The 24,071-nt window shown below is 41.9% G+C and overlaps 1 protein-coding gene across 20 annotated transcripts in view; it reads left to right on the top strand.

Moving 5' to 3' along the window:
- The window catches only part of FNBP1 (formin binding protein 1), an 89,134-nt gene that overhangs the window by 15,227 nt on the left and 49,836 nt on the right, over positions 1-24,071 (top strand). For 12 of the 20 annotated variants that reach the window (XM_064393340.1, XM_064393339.1, XM_064393332.1 and 9 more), the window contains exons 1-4: positions 7,840-7,929; positions 13,916-14,031; positions 18,593-18,649; positions 21,152-21,299. In XM_064393340.1, coding sequence (XP_064249410.1) covers positions 7,855-7,929; positions 13,916-14,031; positions 18,593-18,649; positions 21,152-21,299 — 396 coding nt within the window. In that variant the 5' untranslated portion in view covers positions 7,840-7,854. Of the gene's footprint in view, positions 1-7,839; positions 7,930-13,915; positions 14,032-18,592; positions 18,650-20,755; positions 20,801-21,151; positions 21,300-24,071 lie in introns of those variants that run through there. The other 8 variants (XM_064393338.1, XM_064393337.1, XM_064393334.1 and 5 more) reach the window with 2 other exon arrangements.

Here is a 24,071-nt window from a genome sequence, read left to right as displayed (position 1 = left end):
ACTCCTTAAAAGAGAGTTTGAAATTCTTGTCTGCTTGCCGTAGCCTTACCAGCTTTATAAAGAATTTGGAGATGTGTACTTCAGAGAGGTTGTGCATCCTGGCCTTGGGAAAGTTAGTAAGAGCTTTTCCTGGTAGTATTAATTGTCTTGGAGCTTGATTGTGCTCTGGGTTTTACTGATTATATGAACCTCCTATTAGTGCCTTTATCTAGATGCTATTGGATATGTTTATTGCATGGTTTTATGCATAGGATTTATGTTGCAAAAATATTTGCTTTTGCAGTTAGGTAAATGTCCTGGAGTGACTTTATGGTGCTTGTAACATAATGTGGTTTTAATGAGGTTGGACACAGCCTTAACCTGATGTTATGTGTATTTGAAGTTACTATTTAAATGCCAGAGTAGAACTGATATGACATTAAACTTTTTTTTTTGTTGCTTTGTCTGGTGAGGCAACACACTCCTCCTCAAAACCAATATTCTGCCTGGCAGCTGGAGAGGGATATGAATTGTTGTCAACAACTACTAAAAGTTGAAAACTTTAGAAGTCAATTTTCAAGGTCTTGAAGTAGATAATTTTATTTAGAGATTGAACCAAATATTTTAGTGAGAGCTAAAAAATCCAGTGTTCCATGCTGTCCCTTGTTTCACTGTTCCTGCATTTAGGCAAATATGTAATTCTAGAAGATGGGGTGAGCAGAGGCAAGTGGTCAGACTGGTGTGACCCAAGTGTGGTTTTCAGTCTTGGCTCCAATAAGCACTGCTCTAAATTGGGTAGTGATTTTCTTCACAACTTTGTCTGAAAACTATATTAATAGGAGGCTGTTTGCTTATGTAATTTCAATTAGTATTGTAAAGAGAATTATTTCTTCAAGTGCAGTGAAAGCTTGAAATCTATATCGTGGTGTCATCATTGTTACAGCATGAGTTGTAAAATATTCACATGTGGTTTTGGAACCTAAGGAAATGAGATTGTTGTCACAAGAAAACTGGATTACCCCTTTTGCTCAGCTAGACTTGCCTAGCCAGCTTAGGAGCAGAATCTCCTTGCTGAGGGAAGCAGTCCTTACTTAAAGGATCAAAGGATGTTGCTCTTCTAGCTCAGGATGGCAAAATGTCATTTATTCCTAATGCTTAGGTTTCCAAGCCATATTGGTCAAAAAAACCTGTAATTGTTGATTTATTTCCATAAAATATTCTGCCTGTTTTGCTTTGGGAGGCTGCAGGCTGTGTAGGGAGCCAGAGCGAAAGCTTTGGACAGTCTCTAGCTGCCCTACTTTCTAGAAACTGTAATTTTAGGTTGTGTTGGCTGGCACAGCGTGGTCAGCAGAGTGAACCTGAGCTCTGTGTGCTGGGGCTGGAGCGTGGCTGTCCTGCAGCACCCTTGTGGCACAGGCAGCAGACCACGGAGCCCCGCTGGCCAGGCTGTGGCTCCCCTCTGGTTTCTGAGAGCTGGCCCAGCTCTGGAGCTGCTGCAGTGAAGGAGCACTCAGCACAAGGAGCCTGCTGTTGGGCTGGGGAGTCTTTGCTGCTGCTGCAGCTTGCTTTAGATGCTCTCTGGTCTCAGCCCTTGAAATGGATGGGTGGTGGAGACAATTGTGCTATCAACTCTAGTTCTGCACGTTTATGGGGAAGGGAGCTCTGATTTCCTGCCTTTTACAAGGCTGGGTGACACGTGGCCTCTTTATTCTTGTTGTGTGAATGGTTGTTTAGTGTGATGGAGTTAAATTTACCTCTTTCTCTTTAGATTCTTGCAATTGTCATATGCACAGAATGTCAAGCATCCCTGAGTGAGCAGCCAGAATGACTCTGTCACAATCCTGGGTGCATTGTGCTGCTCTATTGACTCTGCAGACCTGAAATGTGTGTGGGAGAACTTTCTCTTGTAGTCTAGCATGTAATTTAATTGATGTTTGTTTGGTAATTTGCCTCAGATGAAATTATTCATTGTCACCACTGAACAAATGCTTTGTATCCTTCTGGTGGGTCAGCATTTTGCACAATGTTTCCCCCTTCTAATTCCACCTACTTTGATGCATTCATGTAGTTTTTCTGCAGTCTTAGTACTGAGAGCTCAGAGAAGCTTCTGTTGGGAGAAGGGGGAGAGCCAGTGGACTTTGAGAGGCTTTGTGCAGTGATTATTTGGTTAAGAGAAATGCGATTACTTTTCCTCAGATTTAAACTTTGATGTAACACGAGCTCACACCATGGTTAAAGGGAGTTGTTACCCGAGGATAAACTTCATAGAAATGTCACAGAATTGAGCATGTGAGAATAGGAAGATATGCTCTCTTCCTCCAAAGGCTAGGAGACTGAAGTAATTGAAGAATTATTATCAATAGCAATTCATGCTTTGATGCACAGGTGGATGTTTCTGATCTCAGCAAGATGTGTCACTGGAGAGTTGCTACATTAGTTTTGGTCTGATCATATTTTAGCTTGGTAATTCTATGGCTGTACAGGTGCTCTTGTCTTTTGTAGAGGACGAGAAGCATGGCAAGGATCAGCAAGAAGTCTGAATATTTTCTGCAAGTGGGATCACACTGAAAATGTTTTTGTCCAAATTGATATAAATGGCCTGTCTCTAGGACATTGCAGAGTGCAGCTGGGGTTAAGCTCTTCCCTGAATGTTTATCAGTGAAAAACTGAGGGGAGAAAGGTATTGGGTAAAAGAAAAATATGTGACAGGACGTTAGAGGACTGTCTTGGTTGCCATTTTTACAGCTACAGGAAGGGCCAGGTTTTATTGTAATAAAACTGTGCAAGAAACCCTAGTAGATGGATTTAAGGCATAGAACCTCTACAGCTTTCTTTTGGCTCTTTTCTGGAACTAGGCCAGAAGTATAAGCATTTATCCACTTTTTGCCGGTGTAGCTTGACTCCACTCCACAGAGCGGAGTGTATGAATAGATAATTCTGAATTATGAAATGCACTTTGAACAGAATATATTTGTTAGCACATTTTGAAGCGACCAGCTTCGTTGTTTGCAGACATTTTAAATGTTACACACTCTAACATTGTTGTTCTATCCATTGCATTCAATTTCTGAGTTGCAAATATCTCTGATAATCTTCCTGTTCTGGAAACTTCACTATTTCTTGGATCAGAGTGGAAGCACCTAATCTAATTTCTGGGTTAAAAATGGAATGCAATGGCAGATAGAAATACTTCAGGCAGAGCAGTAATCTTATTTGGTCTTGAGTGTGAAGTGGCTCTTGAAAAATCTAGGATTGTATTTGTCATGTCATGGTATTTAAGGTATTAAATGCTTTCTGAAACTCATCTACAAAGAAGTTTTTCAGCAGTTTGTTCCATTTAATTTTGAAATGAGGGGAGGGAACAGTCAGTTCACATCTTCATTCTTCTTTTGAACTTTAGGGAAGGGTTTGGAACACTCTGAAGTGGGAGAGCTTATTTTTTTAACCCTAGTTATTGCCATTGCTCCAGTGGTTCCAGGACTCAGCCTCAAGCTAAGCAGAATTAGTGATTTTTACAGCGTTTTTCTTTTCTGAGTGTCTGCACACACATCCAGAAAGGACATGGTGCCTGCACAGGGGTTTGGTCAGTTCTGGCCTCACAGCCAGGGGAGGAGGTGAAAAGGAGTATCAGGAGTAAAGGCTGTTGTGTTCAGTGAATAAATACATCTTTGCACTAACGTGGGTAGAAAAGAGCTTTGCACACGTGCTCAGTTCTACACCCACAGGGGATTTATTCAGTGGAGATTAGAAGTTTTGCTGTTGAGAATACCAGGCATACCTGACAAGACCTTTGCTAGGTTTTTTAACTGTTATCATTTTGGGCTAATTTTGATAGGAGGAGACCAAGGACTCTTATTTGCAAGGTGTAACAATGTCCCTGATTGTTTTTAAGTGGTGATATTAAAAAAAAATCAAATTAATCCCCCCAAAACCCCTTTCCTAAACTCCAACTGTGTGCTCAGAGCTGAATCATATTCAAAAAGGTTTGATACTAATGAATAAATTTTAACTTTGAGGGTGCATAAAACAACTTGGGTATCCTATATGATGGCATTGGTTTGTGGTGAAGTTGGGCAAAAAGCTAATTTCAAAAAAAAAAAAATTCCCACAGACTGCTACAGTTTGAAGTATTGTTCTTGTGGACAAGATTCTGCTGTTGTGATTCAGCATGGTTTTGGATAAGAGGGCAGAATTGTCTTTTTTGTGTGTGTTTTTTAAATGGATCAGCAGGCTTGTTTGGCTTTCCATTGTAGTTATCCACACCATGCAATAAGCAGGAACACTCTATGGCTCATTTTTAATAATCAGTACACAGCTGCCCAAAGGGGAAACCGAGGGCAAGAGCTCTTGTTGATCTTTGTTTTAACAGCTGGTATTATTAAAGGAGAGCTTCACAGACTGGGAGAAAAAAAGAGGATGAAAATCAGTCAACAGTTAATCCAAGATGTGGCCAGACAGCAAAAGATTTACTGGGAATTAGTTCTAAAATTGCATTTGTTCAAATAATTCCAGAAGAAACGAATGGGTGTGTATTAAATGGGGGAAGTGGGATGGTGCTGGGGAACAGTGAAAAGTTGCAACATTTGTCAACTGAAAAACCTTCCTGGAACAACAGCAGCATATATTTAGCATTGTTACCATGCTGCAACTCCTGGGGGAGGCAGCTCGGATCTGGAGCTCTGCTGCAGCTCATGATTTATACCCTGCTAGCAGCAGAGCCCCACAAACCAGGAGGATCTGCTCATTTTCAAAGTTCTTGTTTATAATGCACGGAACAGTGAATCCCTGTGGGTCCTTGCAGCTTTCAGGCTGCTGCTCTGGATACTGTCAGCAAAAACCAAATCTTTATCCCATTCCTGTTCCCCCAGGATGAGCAGAAGGAGGAGGCTAGCATTGCTTTGTTTTTTTTCTTTTTTTTTTAATGAGATTTGTGGGTATAATTAATTCTAATGGTAGAGATGCATCATCTCTGTGGTCCCAGTAGAATTTAGTAGTTATGAGCCTTTGCTTAGCTAATGAGTCTGGATTTTAAAGTCTATATTTTGCTGTTTATCCTCATACCTAGTACAAATAAGTTCACTTAAATCAGTTGAAGTGCACTAGAATCACCAAAAGAAGTATCACGTGCATGTTTGTTTCCAATTTAAATAAATGAACAAGTGCATGAAAAGGTTGAAATGCACTCAGTCCTTCAATAAAAATAGTCCAACTTAACATCTGGCATTAGTTGAAGTTTCTCTCTTATTATCTTGTTCTCTAAGAGCTTTTTTACATTCTGGGTTGTAATTTGCACATTATAATGTATTTTGAAACAAAACTGTGTCTTGTTCTGGGGTTTCTTGAGTGTGTTTTATAAGCAGAATTGTAGGTTTGAAAAGAAGTGTTCCTTTCTGAATGGGCGGCTCGTGACAGATGGTTCTCATTGTGGCAAAGTCATGCCGTGCCTCAAACCTCAAAGTGTAGAAATTTATTTGAAGGAAATGAATTGCTGCTGTATCGTGGCCATCTATGAAAAGTGTCCTTGGACATTGAAATGGTGTTTTTTGAGCCTTGCCTTTTCCTTATTCAAAGAGAGCTATAAAATTCATTTTCAAGAGCATGAAACTGTGACACCTCTAAGAAGCACATTTCCTTTTTCAAGAGATGCAGCATTATCTTTAGAAGGATCTCCCACTGATAACAGCACGTGACGCCTCAGTGTGGCCTTTTCAGGTACCTGTTTGAATAAAACCAAAATAGCACCTAATGCTGTCCATGCAGTCTAGAACATGTAACCTACATAATTTATCATCGAAAACTCCTTGTTCCAAGAAAACAAAGGGTAGTCTTGTCCCTCACAATCCACTATTTGGCTCACTTGCTGTTTCTCTTCATGACCTGTTGCTCATCTGCTCTGTCCTGCTGCAGCTGAGCTGATCACATCCTCCTGCCTTCCCCATCCCAGCATTAATCACTCCTCTCTGTTATCTTACCTCTTTCAGCATCTTTCTGAGCCGCAGCGGTACCAGCGACCACATCCTCTCTCAGATGGCACATCCCCTCTCTCACCTTCCTTCCTGGCTGCTGTGTTAGCACAGCTACTTGCCCTGTTGCTATGGAGGGACTACAAGTTCTGCTTCACCACATCCTTTGCAGGATAGGAAGGCGTAGGGGGAGGAGGAGGCTTGGTTTGACCCCAGAATGGGGGAGGGTGGTGGAGGGTTTGGGGCTTCATTTGCTTTGGGCTCTGGTGAGGAAGGCTCTTTTTGCTGCAGTGGTAAGAGCAGCCCTTGGGGACAAGACCAGGAGGTTTCCTGCAGGATCACCTGCTCCTGGAGCTCCACTGCTTCTGTGGCCTCTGACTCAATCCTTCTGGCTGCTGCGAAAGGAGCAGTTTTCACTTCACAGTTTAGGCTGTCAGCAGAGAGAAGGAGACACTGAGAGAGTGTGTGTGTGTGTGTGTGGATGCCTTGGCAGTGGATGATCAGTTGTACTCGCCCTGGGAAGCCTCTCCCCGTGAGCCACGTGCTGGGCTTTGCAAGGCTTCCATAATCGGTGTTTGTAAAGTGGGTCACCACGGCGGGAGCGAGCCTGTGCTCCCGGTGACCTCTCCAGCAGCACAGGTGGCCTCTTGCTGACCTGTTGCTGCTCAGGGAGCCACTGTCCCTCCCAGCCCTGCTTTGGGAGCTTGGTGTTGGCTTTGCTGCAGTTCACTGCTGTGGGCTCTGTAACCCAGCGCTGTGTCCTAGTCTGGTGTTGGTCACCTTCTCTACAAGGAGGTTGAACCTTCCCCAGTTCAAAGCTCAGCCCTTTCATTAGTGGGGATGTTGCTGTGCAGCTCGGCTGTAGGTGGATCTTTTAGTGAGGTGTTGCAATCAGACTGGTTCCCCGTCAGCCCTGATGATCTGGTTGTGCTCCCAGGACTGGCCGTGCCTCAGAGCAGCTGGAATGTTCATGGTGCTCTCCAGGTGCTGGCCTTCGTGCCAGCTGCTCATGGTTTTTCTCAGAAGTGCTTCTTGTTTGAATTAAGTCAGGTTTATATCCAGGTAGGGTTAAGGGATGGCCAAAACCTGCCTGTGGGACAGCACCCTGGATTAATTAGCAGGAGGGGTCACTCTTGATTTTGTGGAAGGTGGTTTTTGGGGTGGGGATGAATGTGGTTGGTCTAGAAGCAATTACAAGGCTGTGCAAAGGGCCTTGCTATTATACTGGGGCAATGCTATTTTCTACCCAAATGAAAACTGGCATAAGTATTAGAACTTATTTTGCTTTCCAGCTTCAGCAAAATGCTGAAGGGGGTTAAGCATTTAAAGGCTGAAATATGGCCCAGAAACTGCTTTCTTCATAATGTCTATTGAAACAGGCAGGACAGTAGAGGTGAGTTTATCTAGCAACATAAAAGATATTTCAACCTAAAACATAGTTTGTTTCCACTCTTGCTTTCTGTCAATTCCACTTCACACAGGTTTGAAATACATTCAGTTTCCTAATGATGCAGCAAAGAATCTTATATTTCTTTTTGTGATCTCCTAGCTAGATCAAGTTACCAGGTGAATGGAAGAGATAACATAGTTAACCTTGAGGGCTTTGTGGGAAATGTGTTCAGGGGATGGCAATGAAAGGAAGATGGAGATGGGCAAGGAAGATGGCTTTTTTCTCTGGGCTATTTATTGTTCAGCTCAATCAGAAATCATCCTGGTGAAAAGGTTGGGAGGAATTTATTTAATACTTGAAGGGTAAAATGAAATTAAGCATGTGTGGCTGCAGAGGTGATCTGCATGACAAACACACGTGATCATAAATAGCTTTGCTAACAAGAACCGGATGTGTGGGGCAATGGAAGGCTCACTCAGAAAAGAGTGAAGCCGCAGCATTGTGTGAGTGTGAGCCTCAGAGATGCTGTCCCTGCCCCATCCCTCCGTGCTCCACGGTGCTGTGAGTGCTCCTTGTCTCTGCTGCAGGAAGGGGAAGGTTGGTGTCCTGTGTTCCAATATAATCGGGGATATTTGTTTAGTGTCCTTAACTGAGGGGTTCACTGACTTGCTGACAAGTTTTGTGTGGGAAGTTGATTCTCATCAGTGGTGGCTGAGTCAACAGATGCTGAATTGCTTTGGTATTTTCTACTCATCTCTGTTTTCTGGAAGGCTCTTGCAGTGGTAGCCTGTATTTTATGCATTTTATTTCATTATTAATTTGCCTGGAGACTGTTAACATTTGCATATAGCTTTATTGTAGGTCTCTGAGGATCTGTGATCTGAATTCCCCTGTATTCTGCCAGCACTGGAGTGCCATATGGGACTCAGCCGAGCCTGTGAAGGGCTCATCCTCTCGTTAATTATTTTTATAATTTGAAGTTGTTAAACCATGGAATCTAAAAAAGTAATTTAGAAATTGAACACTGTAATGTATTCTTGATCTTCACTTTAATTCCTTTTTGCCTATGAAAGTGAATGAGGCATTTAAAAAAAAAGATATGGGAGGAGAAGGTATGATCAGAGGTAAAAATTAGCTATTAATTCCCCTATTACTATTTTTGTTATTAATGAAAGTAAACAAATAATCTTGTGAGGAAACAGAATCAAACTCACTGGGGAATGAGATAGTAGAAAGTCTTCAAATATTCTGACTATTCAAGAATCATGAGTCTTTTATTGTAGTGCTGCATGAGAATTACAGGAGGCATATGCTAAAAATAAAGGCTTTTCATTTGCTATTAGCATCTGAATTTTCAGCATAGTCTTTCTTCATTATGTGTCTGTGTTAGCATTCTTAATTTCACGTTTCTGCACTGTCACCCCTGACAGCAGCAGAAAGGTGACAGTGACAGTTTAGCCTGGATACTGGTACAGTAAATGCTGCCAGCTCAGTCTGCTCTGGGCAGGTTTGACAGGAAGATTTAAATTGCAGAATTAATGGGTAAATTCTCCTAGGATCTAAAGTTTTGTTCACAGCTGAAACCAAGTAGAAACCCCAGTCCTTCTGGCCTGGCTGTGTGTTGGAACTGAGCAGGGTGAGTCTGGCTGCAGAGAGACTGGGGCTGCAGCTCAAGGGAAAAGTGAGGGCATCCCCTTTATTTCAGTCAATGTTGAGGCTGAAGAAGCCCCTTGGTGGCAAGTGAAGGTCCATCTTTGGATCTGAATGCTGTGTGTTGAACTATTTTGCAATAGGGGGAAGCCTTCTAGAAAGAGGAAGGAATATCTCACTGAGCTGATCTTCAAAGACCTCATGAACAACACTTTATTGCTCAATAATTGGTTGTACTCCATGTTATAAGGCCGAGAAATGGGAAGAAGGTTTTTCTTTTGTTTTTGGGTTTGTTTTTTTTTTTTTTCTTCTCCTTAATGGCTAACTTTCCTCTTCCCAAAATACTTTGCATAGCTGGGGAATGTGACTTCAGGAGGGCAGTTGAGAAGTGAAGGGGATTTGACAGCTTAAAGTAACCATTCAAATGAAGCAAAGCAAATGGGCAGCACTATTTCCATTTTAAGCATTGTCAGGGTAACAAGCATGCAACCGAATTTCAGAAAGAATGCATGGATGGGAGATTATTTGGGCAGCAGTAAAAGCACCAGGAGAGAATTAATGGAAACAGAAATGAAGTTAGAAAATGAATTTAGAAACACACTTTGCCTTAGGGTTAAAATATTCAAAGCATTCTGGGTACTTGGATGTCAAATTCCTGTTCAAGATAATAACTAAAGTTTTACTTCCCTCTTTTGAGCTTCCATTTTTGTGTGCGTGCTCAAGAATATGTTAAGCACTGAGCAGGTTTTTTAAGCAGCAGGGGCTCTGCTTTCCCACCTGGCTCAGGTGGATCAGCTCCTGTGTTGCAGCTCCTCCATCACCTGGGGAAGTGTTTTTAGTGGCACGTGTTGCTGGCTTTGGGAAGCATGTGGAATCTGATGAAGGGGGGTAAGTTACAGTTCCACAAGTTGTTTAATTACATGCATATTGTGATGGGCAATTAGAAATCTATTCTTTTTAGTAAGCTGATACCACGATCAGCACAGGCACTTGAAACTGGGAGAAGATGAGATTTGGCAGGTTGGAAGGACATAGTAACACGAAGGCTGTGGTGGGAGCCTTCTGTGACAGACAGCTGACTGTCAGTGCTGTATTTCTGCTCAAAGAACATTCCTAGGTGTGAACCAGTCTCTGAGCCAGAGGAAAGTGGTGAATTCTTCTAGAAAATGTTTTGGTGGTTCTTTTTCTGGGAAAACAGGTGCGGTCTGACCTTTTGTTTCTCCCTCACTGTGGCCACGTGGGAGCATTCTTACTGAACATTGCATCATATTTCTTGCCTTGTTTTCTTGAATGCTAAAGCCCTGTGGAGTTTATTGTTTCCTAATGTTCTCCCTGACTGGAAGGGTGAGGATGCTGCAAAAATGAACAGAGGAGAGTCTGTGTATTGAAACTGAAAGCTGGAACAGCAGCTCATGGGGCACCTGAGCCCTCTTGGAGCTGATGATGAACCTGCAGAGCTGCAGTGGCACAGTTCACCTGCTGAACCATCTCTGCCAGGGCTGGTGCCCTTTGTGCTGGAGACATGTGTTGTTCTCATTAGACTCCAGAATATTGATGGGGTTTTAAAACTCTAGATTCCTATTGAAAATGCTTTTTTGTAATGAAGTTTGAGAAAAGTAAACCAGTTTCCAAAAAGTGTTGTCAGTATTGATTATTTGAAGGCATGATATTGTTGTTAACTGCTTTCAAAAATCTCTTCTTCAAAGCCCTATTTTGCATTGATTACGTGTATCCCTGGACTTTGGGATTCCATGAATTGAAGGTTATGCTGTACCATCAACACATTTTGTGTCCTCTGTCATCCCTTGATTCATTAACTTTAACTCAGAGCCTTTACCTTCAGTGTCCTTCCAGAAGCAGGGAACAAAGAGGACGATCTGTGTCCCGTCCCTCTGGCTGCACTGCCCTTCCTTTGGAATCCAGTGATGGTGTTGCCAATTTTACTGAACTTTTTTTCATCCTCAAGGCACTCAGCAAAGGGAAGGGACAATGGAATGCATGACCCCAGTGCAACACACTGCTGTGGGGCGTTGGCTGCTGGCTGAAATGGCACTTGGGCCAGCACTGTTCCATGCCCAGAAAAGAACAGAAACTCTTCTCTTTTGCAAATCTGCAGAGAGTTAAACTTCCCCTTGTCTCTCTTGATAGTGGAGGTCAGTGCTTGTACTTTTGAGGTGGTTCTGCCTAGAGCTTGGCACAGGGCAAGTGCCTCATCTGACTTTATAAATAGAAATTCAGCATCTTGCCCTGGTTGATCTGCCTGACAGCTGCACCACCGTGTGCTCCTCTTACACTGCTCCTCAGGGAGTTTTATTTCACCAAACTTGGCCTAGTGAGGCCTCAGAAACAGTCCAGCAGGTCCCTCTGTGGGATGCCAGCCCACACTGAGGCAGCTACCTGGAGCCATTTCTGGGCTTTTATTCAAACTCTGATCTAAATGATGCTCTGAGAATTGATTCAGGGTGGGATGATGGTGGGAGGTTTGGACAAGCCACCACCAGGGTTGCCTTTTCAGGTGATCCTGCTCTGTCTTGGAATCTGGATTACCTTGAAGGGCAGGATCTCCTTGAAAGGCATTCTTTCCTCTGGGAAACCTTGACCTTTCCTCTCTGGATAGGTCACAATAGGATAATAAGCTAGTTTATCAGATCATGTTTGAACCAAGAAAGGTGGTTAAATTTGCTTACGGGGATTACAGAGTGAATTTCCCTGCCTGAGATTTCCCTTCTCTAAATCAGGAGTGTGTGAATCCACGTAAACTTGTGACTAATGGACTTCCCCATGGGGTATTTATTTTATATGCATGTGTTTATGTTAAATAATGTAAATTATGGAAGAGTAGGGTGTGGGAGAGCTAGAAGACCTCTTTATCAGAAACCTTAAAAAGGCCATGTTTGCATTACTCTCCTGATTCCAGCACAATCCCAGAGAGGGAGAGGTTGTATATTTGAAGCAGAGCAGAAGGTGCTTCTCTGTGCTGGCATCAGACTCCAGGCTGAGCTGAGCCCTCTGGCAGGAGGAGGATCATTGTTACCCCTGATTTTGCTTCTCTCCAGCTGTGAAGCTGGCTGAAATCAAGATTTGTATATAGGCAAACATGTACATTTTTAGTCTGTGTATTCCCTTTGTGCAGAATGCACACATCCTCTTTCTGAGTGGCTGATGCTACACTGGTTCAAGAGTGATTTGCATTGCTGGAAGTAAGGATTTTGTGTAGTTTGAGGTTTTTTACTCCAGTTGGCCTTAAACACTTTCTTGTAGTTTCTGGAGCACTTAGAGGTTCTTTACTATTTTTCTAACTTTATGTTGTTACCTTTTTGCTGTTCTGCCTCCAGTGCCTCTTTAATTGACTAAAACTGACATAAGTTGAAACCTAGTCTGGTTGGGCTGACTTGGTTTGAAATAGTACCTGATGCTAAAGCAGAGCAAACACACAATGCCCAAACCCTGTGAGTCCCATTCCACGAGCCTCACCTGCTGATTTAACTCCCTTCTTCATGGTGTTTTGCAGATTTTTGTCTTTTTAACATGGTTCCTATTTCTTCTCTTCATGTTACAGTTAGGCAGCTTTATTAGCAGGTTTATTTTCTTTATTAGCTCCTGTGTGCATGGCTCTTCAAGGCTGGCAGAGTCCCTCCTGCCACCAGTGTAGCTCAGTGTCACAGCCAGATGTGCTGCAGAGCAGAAAGTGGTGTTTGATAAAAGCAACATATTCACAAACTGGGCTTTGTTGTAGCTTTCAGTGATTTTTCTGCTCTGTGTCTAAAGGGAGTGGCCTTGTCTGGTTTTATATCTCAGTGATATCTCTGCACCCTGAGCCACAGGGCCAAATCTTTTGCAGAGAAGCATCACTTGTGTCAGAATCTTTGGTAGTGGCAGCTCAGCATCCTGCCCAAATCTAGTGCTGTGTGTAGTTTTATGGAAAACATGCTCAATCTAATTTGTAGATTGTACAAATTTACTGTTTTCCTTGTAAACCATAATGGAACCTGATGCCAAATAATTTAGACTGATAGTAAAGCCCTTGTTTATTTTACAGTGTATGTCTGTCAGAATAAGTATTCAAAGTATTACAGTATAAAAAATAGATTTCAAGTATTGTAGAAACAGTAACTTTTGCAAAGCTGTGTGGAATTTCTGTGCTGTTGAAGTAACCAAATTTTAAAAAATAAGGTGATTATAATTGAAATCTGCAGATAGTAATAAACTGGCTTGGGTAATTAATTTGGATTTAGAGTTGCTTAATTTCTCTTGGCATTTGCAAATCCCAGACTGACTTGTGGAATGTTCTTGATTTCATTGAAAACATGTGTGACTGTTTTTGAGGGCAACAATATTTGAAGAACAAAGCAGTATTTGTATCTAAATGGAGGTGGACAAGAAAACTTTCAGAAAACATTGCTTATGTCATTCTGGGGGGCATCGTGTCGTCTGTTTTAGAACAAACAGGCTACAAAGCAATTGAATCTGCTCTGTAAAAAGATTATTCTAAATAACATTTTAAAATCGTAGCACTGGCAAAGCTAGAGTTTAAATCTACAATTTTCATATGAAAATCAGAATTATTAATTAGGAGCAGATCCCAAATTCATGGAACTTCTATCAGTTCTTCAGAGTAAAATACTGCCAAGAGTATCTGTTTCTTATCCTATGTTTGTTTTTCTGTTAGAAGATGGTATTTGATAGAATTGCCAGTATTTCTGGTATGAAACTGATTCAGAAATGAGTAATGAAGAGTGTTGCTGAATTGGACTTCTGTTGAAATACAGATTTCTGTTGATTAAAAAACCTGTCTCACTATAAAAGTATCTAACTGGTAATGGAAAATATTAACAACACTTTCTGTATGGTGATACTCCCTTTGTAAATTAATTTTACTTGTCTCTGTGTTCAATGAGACTAAACTATTTTTTTTTTTTTTGATTCATTGCAGGACCAGTTTGACAACTTAGAAAAACACACGCAGTGGGGTATTGATGTTCTGGAAAAGTACATCAAGTTTGTAAAGGAAAGAACAGAGATTGAACTCAGCTATGCAAAGCAGCTTAGGTAAGTTGATATTTTAAATTCTGGACTTTGAGTTGCATCTCTTCAGGGCCTGTAATCAACTCAAAGTTTGCTGTGTCAGTGGTGATTTTGTTTATAATAATGGCTTTTAGGAAATAGCTTTAATTTAGAGATTGGAAAGTAAAAGTTAATTTAAGATCCTGTTGTATTATATCTGCTAGTAATGATATGTTTTGCAAAAAGAGAGGTTATTGAGGTGGCTGAGCAGCACACTAGGGCTTACTCACAGTTTATGCATGATTAATGGCTCAGCACTGTAATGTTTTCCATGAAATTGGGGCTGCTGTGCAAAAATGCTGAAGGGTTTAAGAATTCAATGGAATAATGATCATTTGTTAGGAGAAGTTTAGGTTTTCTTTTACTAAGACAGGCCCTTTTTGAACGTGCATGGGGAGGAATTACAGGTCAGAAAGTCAGCCCCAGCCCTTGGTGATTTTTCCTGTGTAGTTAAGAAGGTTACAGCCTGAGATTTGAATTACAGTTTTACAATCTTTTTTGGTGTTTCCAGATCAGAGCAGAGATACTTGTGAATTTATCTTAAATAATTGCTGCTGGGTACTTTCTACATGTCCATGTCTGATTTGATTGTAGACAGAGACATGTGTGAACCAGACACAGGAAAAATCTTCCTTGAGGTCAGGTCCTGGGGAAGAGGTGCTAAGAACCCTCCCACAGGAGTAGATATCACCTTGCTTTTCCCAGTGAGGTAGAAAAAACTGAGAATTGATCAGGGGTGAGAAGGGAGTAAAGCACACAGGGGGTCCTGCTGAACAACACTGCTGGAAGTGCTGGAGTTAACTGGGAGGGGGAGAGCAGGGATAATTATCCCTGACCCCTCCAGTAAACTCAACTATTATTTTATGGTGATAATAAATCTTGAGAACTCTTTCCATCTTCTTGGCTTTTAAAGAGATGGGATCTGAGGTTTCAGTTGATCTGTGTATCTAACACAGTGTCTATTAAAAAAAAAATCACACAGAATTTGCTTGTGTTTGAGTGGATTGGAGATGCACAATGGCCTGTGATTTAGGAGGAGCTGGTAGTAGATAAATCCCTGCCTTGATGGTTGTGTGCTCTCCCAGGGGAATGCCAGGAGGGTTCCCCAGGGTTTCTGCTGCAGACAAGCAGGAAATAGAAAATGACTCGTGCAGGAACAAATTGCTCACATCCTATGGAGGGGAGCAGAGGTTGAATTACAGAGGCAAAATGAGCTGGAACAAAGAGAGTGTGACTGGACTGGGAAAGCCCAGCAGAGTATCTGGGTGAGCTGGCCTGTCTTAGGAACAATCCTGCCCTAGACTCACTGGAGTATTCAGGATGACAAATTCCAGGTGTAAAGAGCTTAATTATTAAAATAAACACCCAAACAACATGTAAATGAAAGTGAAAGGTTGTTTTACCTGTGACCATGTAGAAACTGTGAATTCCTGAGCTTTATTTCTTATTCTGTCCTAGACTTCCCAGAAAACCATGTTCCATTTGTTTCTTGCCTCTCTGTATTTTTATGGTTTGAGGACAAATACATCTGTCCCCAAGGAGCTCTTAAACACAGGGCTGCTTGCAAGCATCTAAGAAGTTAGAAGTACAAAAGAAAAAAACAAAAAAATGTAGACTTGTCAAGTATTGAGGTAAAACAGTGCTGGACATTAAAAAAGAAAAATAAATCATGCATCTGCTTTTATTTAATAAGTGTCCTTAAGCCTGGTGCAAACCCTTTTTGTACCACATCCATTTGGTGTAAAAGGGCTGCATCACATCACTGCATGTCATAACATGCAGAAAATGTTATTAAAAAGAGGCAGGTTAACTCCAGGTACTCCTGTGGATGTAACTCAATTTTGTTTGTAGTGTAAGTAAAGCTGCTGAAATTTATTTCCTGCTGTGAAACTTGTATTTTCTGTTCCATCCCTGGGTTCTCTAACTAGTTATTTCTCCTCTCTAACTATCTACATCTCAGCCTGGTCATCTATTGAAGTTAAATTTCCTTCCGTTTAAAGACATTATTCTTCTTCTTTATGATTCTGCTAATGTATATTAAATTGTTTAGGTTAGAATTACAAACAATTTACAATTAGCCTGCTTTGGGAGTCCTCTTCAGATCTGACTGGGTTATTTTCTTAATTGTTTTGCATTGTATTTATTGAATCATTAAGCTAGGCTGGAATGTAGAACTATGATAGAATGCTTATTTTAGGGATTTTAACTTCCATGGGACACTGACGTGCTGGATGCTGTGCCCCCAGTGCTGAGGTGGTGTGTCCTTGTCACTTCCCTTCAGCACATGCACTCAGAGCATCACAAAGGGTGTCAAAACCCTTGCCTAATGTGATGATGGATAGATGGCCTCGAGGAAAATGTGTTGGAAAAAATGCTTCAGGTGTCAGGATAATCTGAGAATCAGAACCCCTGATGTCTGACATCTTTCTCTCACATTTGTCACCCAAGTTGAAATATGGGAGCAGAGAAACAAGCTGGAAAGGCAGAAAAAATTAATACAGAAAGGCAAATAGAAACATTCATGGAGATGGGTGCTCAGGGTAGCAAAGAATCTTTCCAGAGCTGGTCTTTATTATGTGTAGCTCCCTCTCTAATCACTGCTAGCACTGAAGGTGTCACTGCCACTGCTTCCTGGGCAGTGCTGGTGGTGCCACTGCACCAGGACACACTGAGCTCTGCTGCTGGATTCACTAGCACTTGTGAATTTGGTTTTGTGTGTACCTGGTTAAACCCCTGCATCTGAGTTTAGGAAACAGCAAAAATAAAATTAGAGAACTTCAATACAGAGACTCCATTTGTGTGTTGTGTAAATTGCATAAAAGATAATGAAGTGTTTAACCCAAATGCTAATCCTTGGTTAAGTGGTTTTGTCTGTGAAAGCAGACTGTGGATTTTTTTTTCCCTCAGCTCTGTAGCATTTCTGCACCTTTAAAGATTCACAGGAAGCCAGTTGCTGTGTGTGTCAGAATTAATTGGGCAGCGTGACAGTGCAGGGAGATGGAGTTTTGACTGTGTGAAAATTACTGTAGCCTTCTGTGCTTTTTTTCTTGTGGTTTTTCCTTTCCCCTTCAAGCTGGTGCATGGAAGGAGGCATTCCCATGGCATACAAAGGGTGCTGTAAAATTTATTTTCATCATGCAGAACAGTTTGCAGAACCCTTCCCATGCTGGTGTTTGGTGGGAGCTGCAGAACTAGAGAAGTTAATTTTTTCAGAGCATATTCTTGGAGAGAAGGCACAGACTGAGAGGGAGATACTCATTTGGATCTCTTCCAGTCAAGATAGTTAAATTTTGAGGAACACATGTTTGCCTGTGCAAATCTGCCAGCATTCTGGCTACTCCTCTGTTGGGGCAGATGCTTCTTAATTCCTCAAGGAGAACAAAAGGAATAGGAAATGTGAGATGAGGGGCCCTGTTGTCCCCAAGTCAGCAGTAAAACCAGCATCAGCAGGGAATGGGTTACACCTCTGAAAAAGCAGTTTCATTACTACTTGATGTGTTCTGGGAGTTCTCCGAAGAGTTTGGCATGGATAATTTGATAAAACTCAGTCCTCCTTCGGACAATGATCCATCAATACTCCCTGTGTGCTGCTCTTCATCACTGAAACAACCTTGTAAACCTAAACCCAATGGCTTCCCTTTCACAGCAGGGTGAGAGGCTGCCAGAGAGAACACAGTAATGGGGCTCAGTTTAGGACAGAGGAGCACTGAAAAGCCCTTAAAATTGGTCAGCTCTGTGCACTGGTTGAAGGGTGAGCTGTGCTGCATCCTGGTGCTGATACCAGCAAGGTGCACTGAGGGCCAGCTGGGCAGCACACCTTCCCAAATCCCTGCATTTGCTGCTGATGAGAGGATGGGGGACAATGAAAGCCATACAATTACTGTCAGATGTGCTCACAGCAAGCTTCAGGTTTCTTATTTAAGATACAATCACTCCAAGAGCATATTGGTGTTTTAAAATTAAATCAGTAGTTGGCTGGGGGATAATGAGATGCAATCATCTGTGCTAATTAGGATAATCAAATGTCACACTTCCCCCAGCATTAGTTGATAATCACAAAATGAACCCCCTTTTGCTATCTCAGTGCAGCTTCCCACAGCTTTGTGAAGGTTTTTTTTTTGCCTTCTAATCATCCTGCTAAAGGCAGGCAAACCTGCCTGGCCAAGAGTGTCATCTGCTGCTTCAGATCTCCCTTTCCTGGGTGACTCCTACCCTAAAAGAGCCTCTCCTCTAGATCAGGTGAAGGAGATCTGTGCATCAGAACTACAACCTGGGTGTATTGACTTCATGACCTGAATTTAGCAACTTCTTGGGTTCAGAATCTGCTGCTTTGCTGTAGTTACAGACTGGGCTGCACAGTGCTCCATTCTTAGAGTGTTGCTACAGCACAATCAAAGCCTGATTATAGTCATGCTTCAGGAGAGGGGTGTGCTCACTGCAGATAACAACTCCAGCCTCACAGAACATGTGTGCAGCTAAAGATCATCAGTAAGCTTCAAAGGAGATTTTAAAATTGTATTTTATATCTCTGTATTCTTAATTTTAGGAATCTTTCAAAGAAATACCAACCCAAGAAGAACTCCAAAGAGGAGGAAGAATACAGGTATGTTCATGATCCCTGCTGGGTGAGCACACATTGATGGAGGAATGGCAAAGTTTAGGTCATCACATAGGATTTGGCTTGTAAACCCAAGATTTTAATGTCAAGTGTGAGAACATAGACCTCACAGATGCAGAAACAGGCTTGTGGGGTAGATACTGAGGAGTGGATTTGGCCTGTAACTACTCAGTTCCCTTATGTTGCAGTTTCTGGGTAGGGGTTTTGGTTTAATTTGTTTTTTAATGTGCCTTAAAACCTTCAAGCTAGACTGATCCTGCTTCTCTGAAGTGAAGAACCAAATTCATATCTGCTTTCAGCAGGAGCAGAAGTAGTTGTTAATTTTAGCATGAAACTCAAGCACTCTGTGTAAGTATTAAATTACTCAAACAGGCTGACAACACAGATTAGTAATTTACAAAAGGAGTAATGTTCCAACACCACAGTGGCTCCTGCAGAGCAGGGTGGAGGTTTGTACTTCCAGTATCCTGGGGCTTGCTGCTGTTGAAGGATGTGGCACAGCCTCACCTGTCTGCTTGTGACTCACCTGCTCAGACTGTCCCCACGGCAGGGGATTGGTGTTGTGCTCACAGGCAGCAGCAGAGAACTCAGCTCCTTCTCTGAGCAACAAGGTCCAGGAGATGAGACACCCTAAAAACACTCCTGCTCTTGGGGAGAATAAAGATATTCTTTAAGGAGAATTTTCTAGAAGATGAGCTTCCCACCAGACTCTGAATCAGAGTGGGAACCTTTCCCCTTGGAGCACTGTGACCCCAGAGTTTCTCAACGTCAGGGTTTTGTAATGCAGCTCTGAAGGAAGGCGTGGCAGGAGCTGACCCTCAGCCTGCTGGTCCAGGAGGCTGCTCTGCCTCTGGAGAGCCCAGCAGCAGCCTCAAACCCTTGACCTTGAAATTTGACATGTTTCAAAAGAGTTTGGATATGGGTCCAGTTGGATGATTATATTAATACAGATTTTTTGGGTCAGCCCCCCAAGCTGCTCTATACAGCTACTCCAGTGGTTTGTGTAACAGAGATAACAGGCTTTTTGCTTGCTTTTTAATTTGTTTTTAGTAACATTGTTTGGGAATCAGTTATTTATGCTATTGTTTCCTGAGGTATTGGTATTTACACAAGGAAGATTATGTTACCAGCACAGTGGCTGTTTTGGTCTTTACCCAGGATTAGGAATAAATCTGCCTTGGATAGCTCTACCATAAATGGGTATTTTGAATTTACTACAATGGGTTTTGGCACATCCTTCATTGCTGAAAAAGGATATTGGAGTTGAGTGATTCTATGTGATGTGGCACAGAAGATCCTGTGCATCCTTTGCCCTTTATAAATACAGTGTTCACCTCAGTGTGGTTACTTCATGTCTCAGACAATGTCTGGGGATTTCTCATGTGACCTTTGGGTGCCTCAGATGCTGCTTGGAGACAACCTGGCTAAAAATCAGCTTTTTCAAGCTCATTGTCAGTCTCCAGTTCTGTGCCTTTTTATACCTTGGGATTTTTTTGCAATTGGGATTTCTCTCATTTAACATCTTCACTGTGAATGTTTCTGCTTATAAAGGTTTTAGTCCCTTTTAGTCCCCTTTTTAGTTTCTCCTGTTTTTATTTTCATCTGATGCCTTTTTCATCCCTACTGGTACCACTCCATTCTATTTCCTCTAAATATCTCCCTCTTTGCTTTGATTTTTCACCTTTAGGTGATGTTACCAGTGCAGGCCACTACTATTTTAGAATTAGAATAATAAAAACAACAACAACAATAGGTTTTCTAGTATGTAGTAGTGTCTTGCTGCTGGCTTCCAGCTGCCCAGCACAGCCAGCTGGGGTATTTAAATGCAGCTCTGGTGGCACTGGGCTGAATATACCAGTGACATAATCTGCTGCTTCAAAGTTTGCGTGCACAGATGTTTCTTCCTGTCAATAATACATGGAATGCTGTATGGGAGATTATTTGATATGAAAAAATAAACCTTATGATGGAAGGCATTAAAAAAATATGTGTTGACAATACCTGGTTAGTAAACTATCTACTTATTTGAAAACTTTAGAAGCTATATCTGATTTAAATAAAATTTACACTATGAAAAACTTTCTTTTCTAGGCTATGCTGGCCAAAATTTTGCTTGCTTAGACAGGATTTTTCCAGGTAGGATATACTGATGACTCTGTGCACTGAATTGTAGGACTTCAGAGAGTATAACTAGAAATGTTTGGTGAGTAGAGATTAGAAAACTGAAGCCCCAGAACTGTGCTGATAAAGAACCTGGCACTCTAAAGTGGTGATATTTTAAGAGCCAGTGTCAAACTGTCTAAATTGAGATAGACTTATCAGACAACTGTCAGTGTGTGACAGGCTTCCTTTGGAGAAATTCCTTCCAGTGAATCTGTGCTAATTCATAGCAATGCTGAGTGCTTAAGGAGGATCCCAGCTCCCTTTGCAGTGTGTCTGTCAGAAAAGAAAGGGACTAAAACCAAAATGCATTTCTGTCCTTTGCAGGTACACATCAACTAGAGCCTTCCTAGCCACTTTAAATGAAATGAATGACTATGCTGGACAGCACGAGGTCATCTCAGAGAACATGACCTCCCTGATCACTGCAGAGCTGACCCGCTACGTGCAGGAGCTGAAACAGGAGAGGAAATCGGTAACCCATCCTTTTGTATTCATTATTCACAAGGAATTGCTATTTAAGACCGCTAATTAGTGGTGGTGGAGTTCAGTGTTAAGTGGGATTTATTTGTAGTTAATAAACATGAGCTGTGCTAATGAACCAGGCATTGAAGAAGTGGGTTATGTGCCCTGGCCAAGTCGCTGAACCGTTTGAATCAAATGTTATAAAATCAGACAGGAATGCCTGCAGGAGAATCCCTCCTAAATAAGGTCAGAGACCCATCTGTGCTTAGGGCTCTGTTAGCCAAAAGCTTGCTTGGGGAAGAGTCCAGCAGCACTGTGCAAAGCCTGAAATCAACAGAGGAGCTGCAGTGCTGAGGCTGATTGGAAGAATTATTTGGATTTTGATTCACATTTTTTGTGCTTCTCAGCCAGATCTGGCCAAGGAGACTCTTTGAAAATGATTTTGATAAGAAATAGGGTGTTTGTCTTGTTTGGTGAAGGGGGGAAATGTGGGTTTCAATCTGTTGTCCTTCAAGACTGGTAGAATTAATAGCTTTATGTTAGTGCTCTATTGCAGCTGGTACTTTAGGGACCTATGTGCCTGCTAGAGTGAATGTTCAAAGCTGATTAATTTGCACATCACCAGCTCTGTAAAATGGATAGTTGAGATGTGATTTCCTTCTTTGCCTTGAACCCTTTTATCTCCTGGATGTGTGAGCATAGAAGAAGGATTCTAAGCACTACAAATGCTCACAGAACAGGTATGAAATGACTAAGCAAAGTGCAAAGGGAGCATCAGAGCATTATATTTCATTTCCAAGCTGTTGGTCTATTTTGGAAAGTGCAAAAATACTCCTGCAGAACTTATACATTTATAAATAGTTCCACTAAACACTGAGCATGTGTTGAGGTGCTGTGTGGGAGCAGAGCTCTGGAAATCACCACCTTTTTCTAAGTATAGCACTAGAATGATAATTCTGTCAACAGAGGAAAAGAATATATAGACATACCTTTAATCTGCAGAATGGTGTGTAATCTTTCAGGGACAGCATGGAAGGGTGTTTTACATATAGCTGTGATGAGAATGTTTTCTCAGCCCCTCTGTGACCTTGTATCCAGTGTGGATCTGTGCAAAAAGGATTTAAAAAGGGAAAAAAGCAGCATTCTAGTATGGCATTTTTCTGTCAGCTCCTGTTTTTACCTCTTTTTTCAATTACATGGGCATGTAAGTTGATTGGAATGTCTAGATGTTCTAAGTACCATGGAAGAGAGGCTTGCAATATTTCTTGTAAAGAATTTGAGGAGTAACTATTGGGTTTTTGTTTTGTTTGTAAACTTCTAGTAAGTATGGCTCACATAAGTAAGGGGTGAATGACAGGAAAATTAGTTTAATATTGGCCTAGTGATAAGAGCATGGGAACAGCAAAAGGCAACTGAGTGTATTTACCTGCTGTTGCTGATAATTACTGGCCTTTAACAGAAAACTTGTCAGTCACAGTTGTTTTGTTCTTGCAACACAAATAGAAGCTTATAGGAATTAGGAATCCTTGTCTGGTTCCTGTAGATTTCTCACTCATGAGAAAATGGTGTTGAAAAGGAAACTGTTCCCGCCCTCAGGCATTTTTCATACACTTCATCCTGTAAAAGCATTGATCCTGCTGAGATCTGCAGGAGGGGAGGGTGGATGTTGTGTAAATATTACAGGGAGCTGCAGCTTAGGCAGAACCTTTTATGATATCAATTAATGAATGACTTGGTATTTCCAGAAATTTTGTTGGCAGAGTTCTCGTGCTCGCTGTTTGTTCTGCCATCAGCTGCTGCTCTCCAGTCCAAAGAATCATTTGGATGAGCCACTCCTGGGGCTGGGTCCATGTGTAGGAGTTGGGAGACCCACATTCTTGTCCACTGAGTCTTGAATTAAGTCATTCAGGTGTCCAAATACCTGTAAAATGGTACAAATTTCCAGTGATTTCAGCATGGCTGTGGTAGATAAGCACTTTTGCTCTTTTAGTTTTACTTTCCCATCTGGAAGATGGAAATGATACACAGAGGTGTCATAACTGTAAATGTATGGAAGATGGACTCCAGTCCAGCAGAAGGTGGTCAGGCAAATCAGAATGGGGTTGGAGGGGACCTTAGACATCCCATGGGCTCCCAGGGACAATTGGACCACCCTGCACCAAACCCTGGCCAGCCTGGCCTTGAACACTTCCAGGGATGGGACAGCCACAGCTTCTCTGGGCAACCTGTGCTGGGGCCTCAGCACCCTCACAGGGAAGAATTTTTTCAAATAACTCTAAATACAGCTTCTGTGTCCTGTGCATCCCCTTTGATGGTTTGCTGGAGTCGTGGGCAATGAGTGTGGCTGGTGACCTTTGAACATGTGGGGGCTGGTGCCTGCCTGCTCTGTTCTGTTTTCATATTCATTTAACTATTGATTCAAGTGGAATTACACCAGCAGATGATCAGGGTCACACAGTAATAAATCACTTCTTGGGTTTTCCCAAGTGCAAGCCTCTGGCCTGTAAGTGGTGCAGAACTGATACTGTATCATGCCTTGAGTTTGTTTTATGCTGGGTAAAATTCATTTGGCATGCAAATTGTACATATATTGGGTTTGTTTGGCTCTCTGAAAGGTGTGCTTGATGGCTGCCTAGGTCATGGTTTTTCTATAAAAGATGGTTGCTAGTGGTGAAAATAAGGAAAGAAGCAACTGATCAAAACCAGGCAGGACAAGTGTGCAGGTTGGACAAGTGGGATGATGTGCAAGGTCAGTGCTTTGGTGCTGTTGTTCAAGAGAGAG

This window comes from Passer domesticus, chromosome 18, assembly GCF_036417665.1.
Source record: "Passer domesticus isolate bPasDom1 chromosome 18, bPasDom1.hap1, whole genome shotgun sequence".
NCBI lineage: Eukaryota > Metazoa > Chordata > Aves > Passeriformes > Passeridae > Passer > Passer domesticus.
This window is presented reverse-complemented; position numbering and strand designations above follow the sequence as displayed.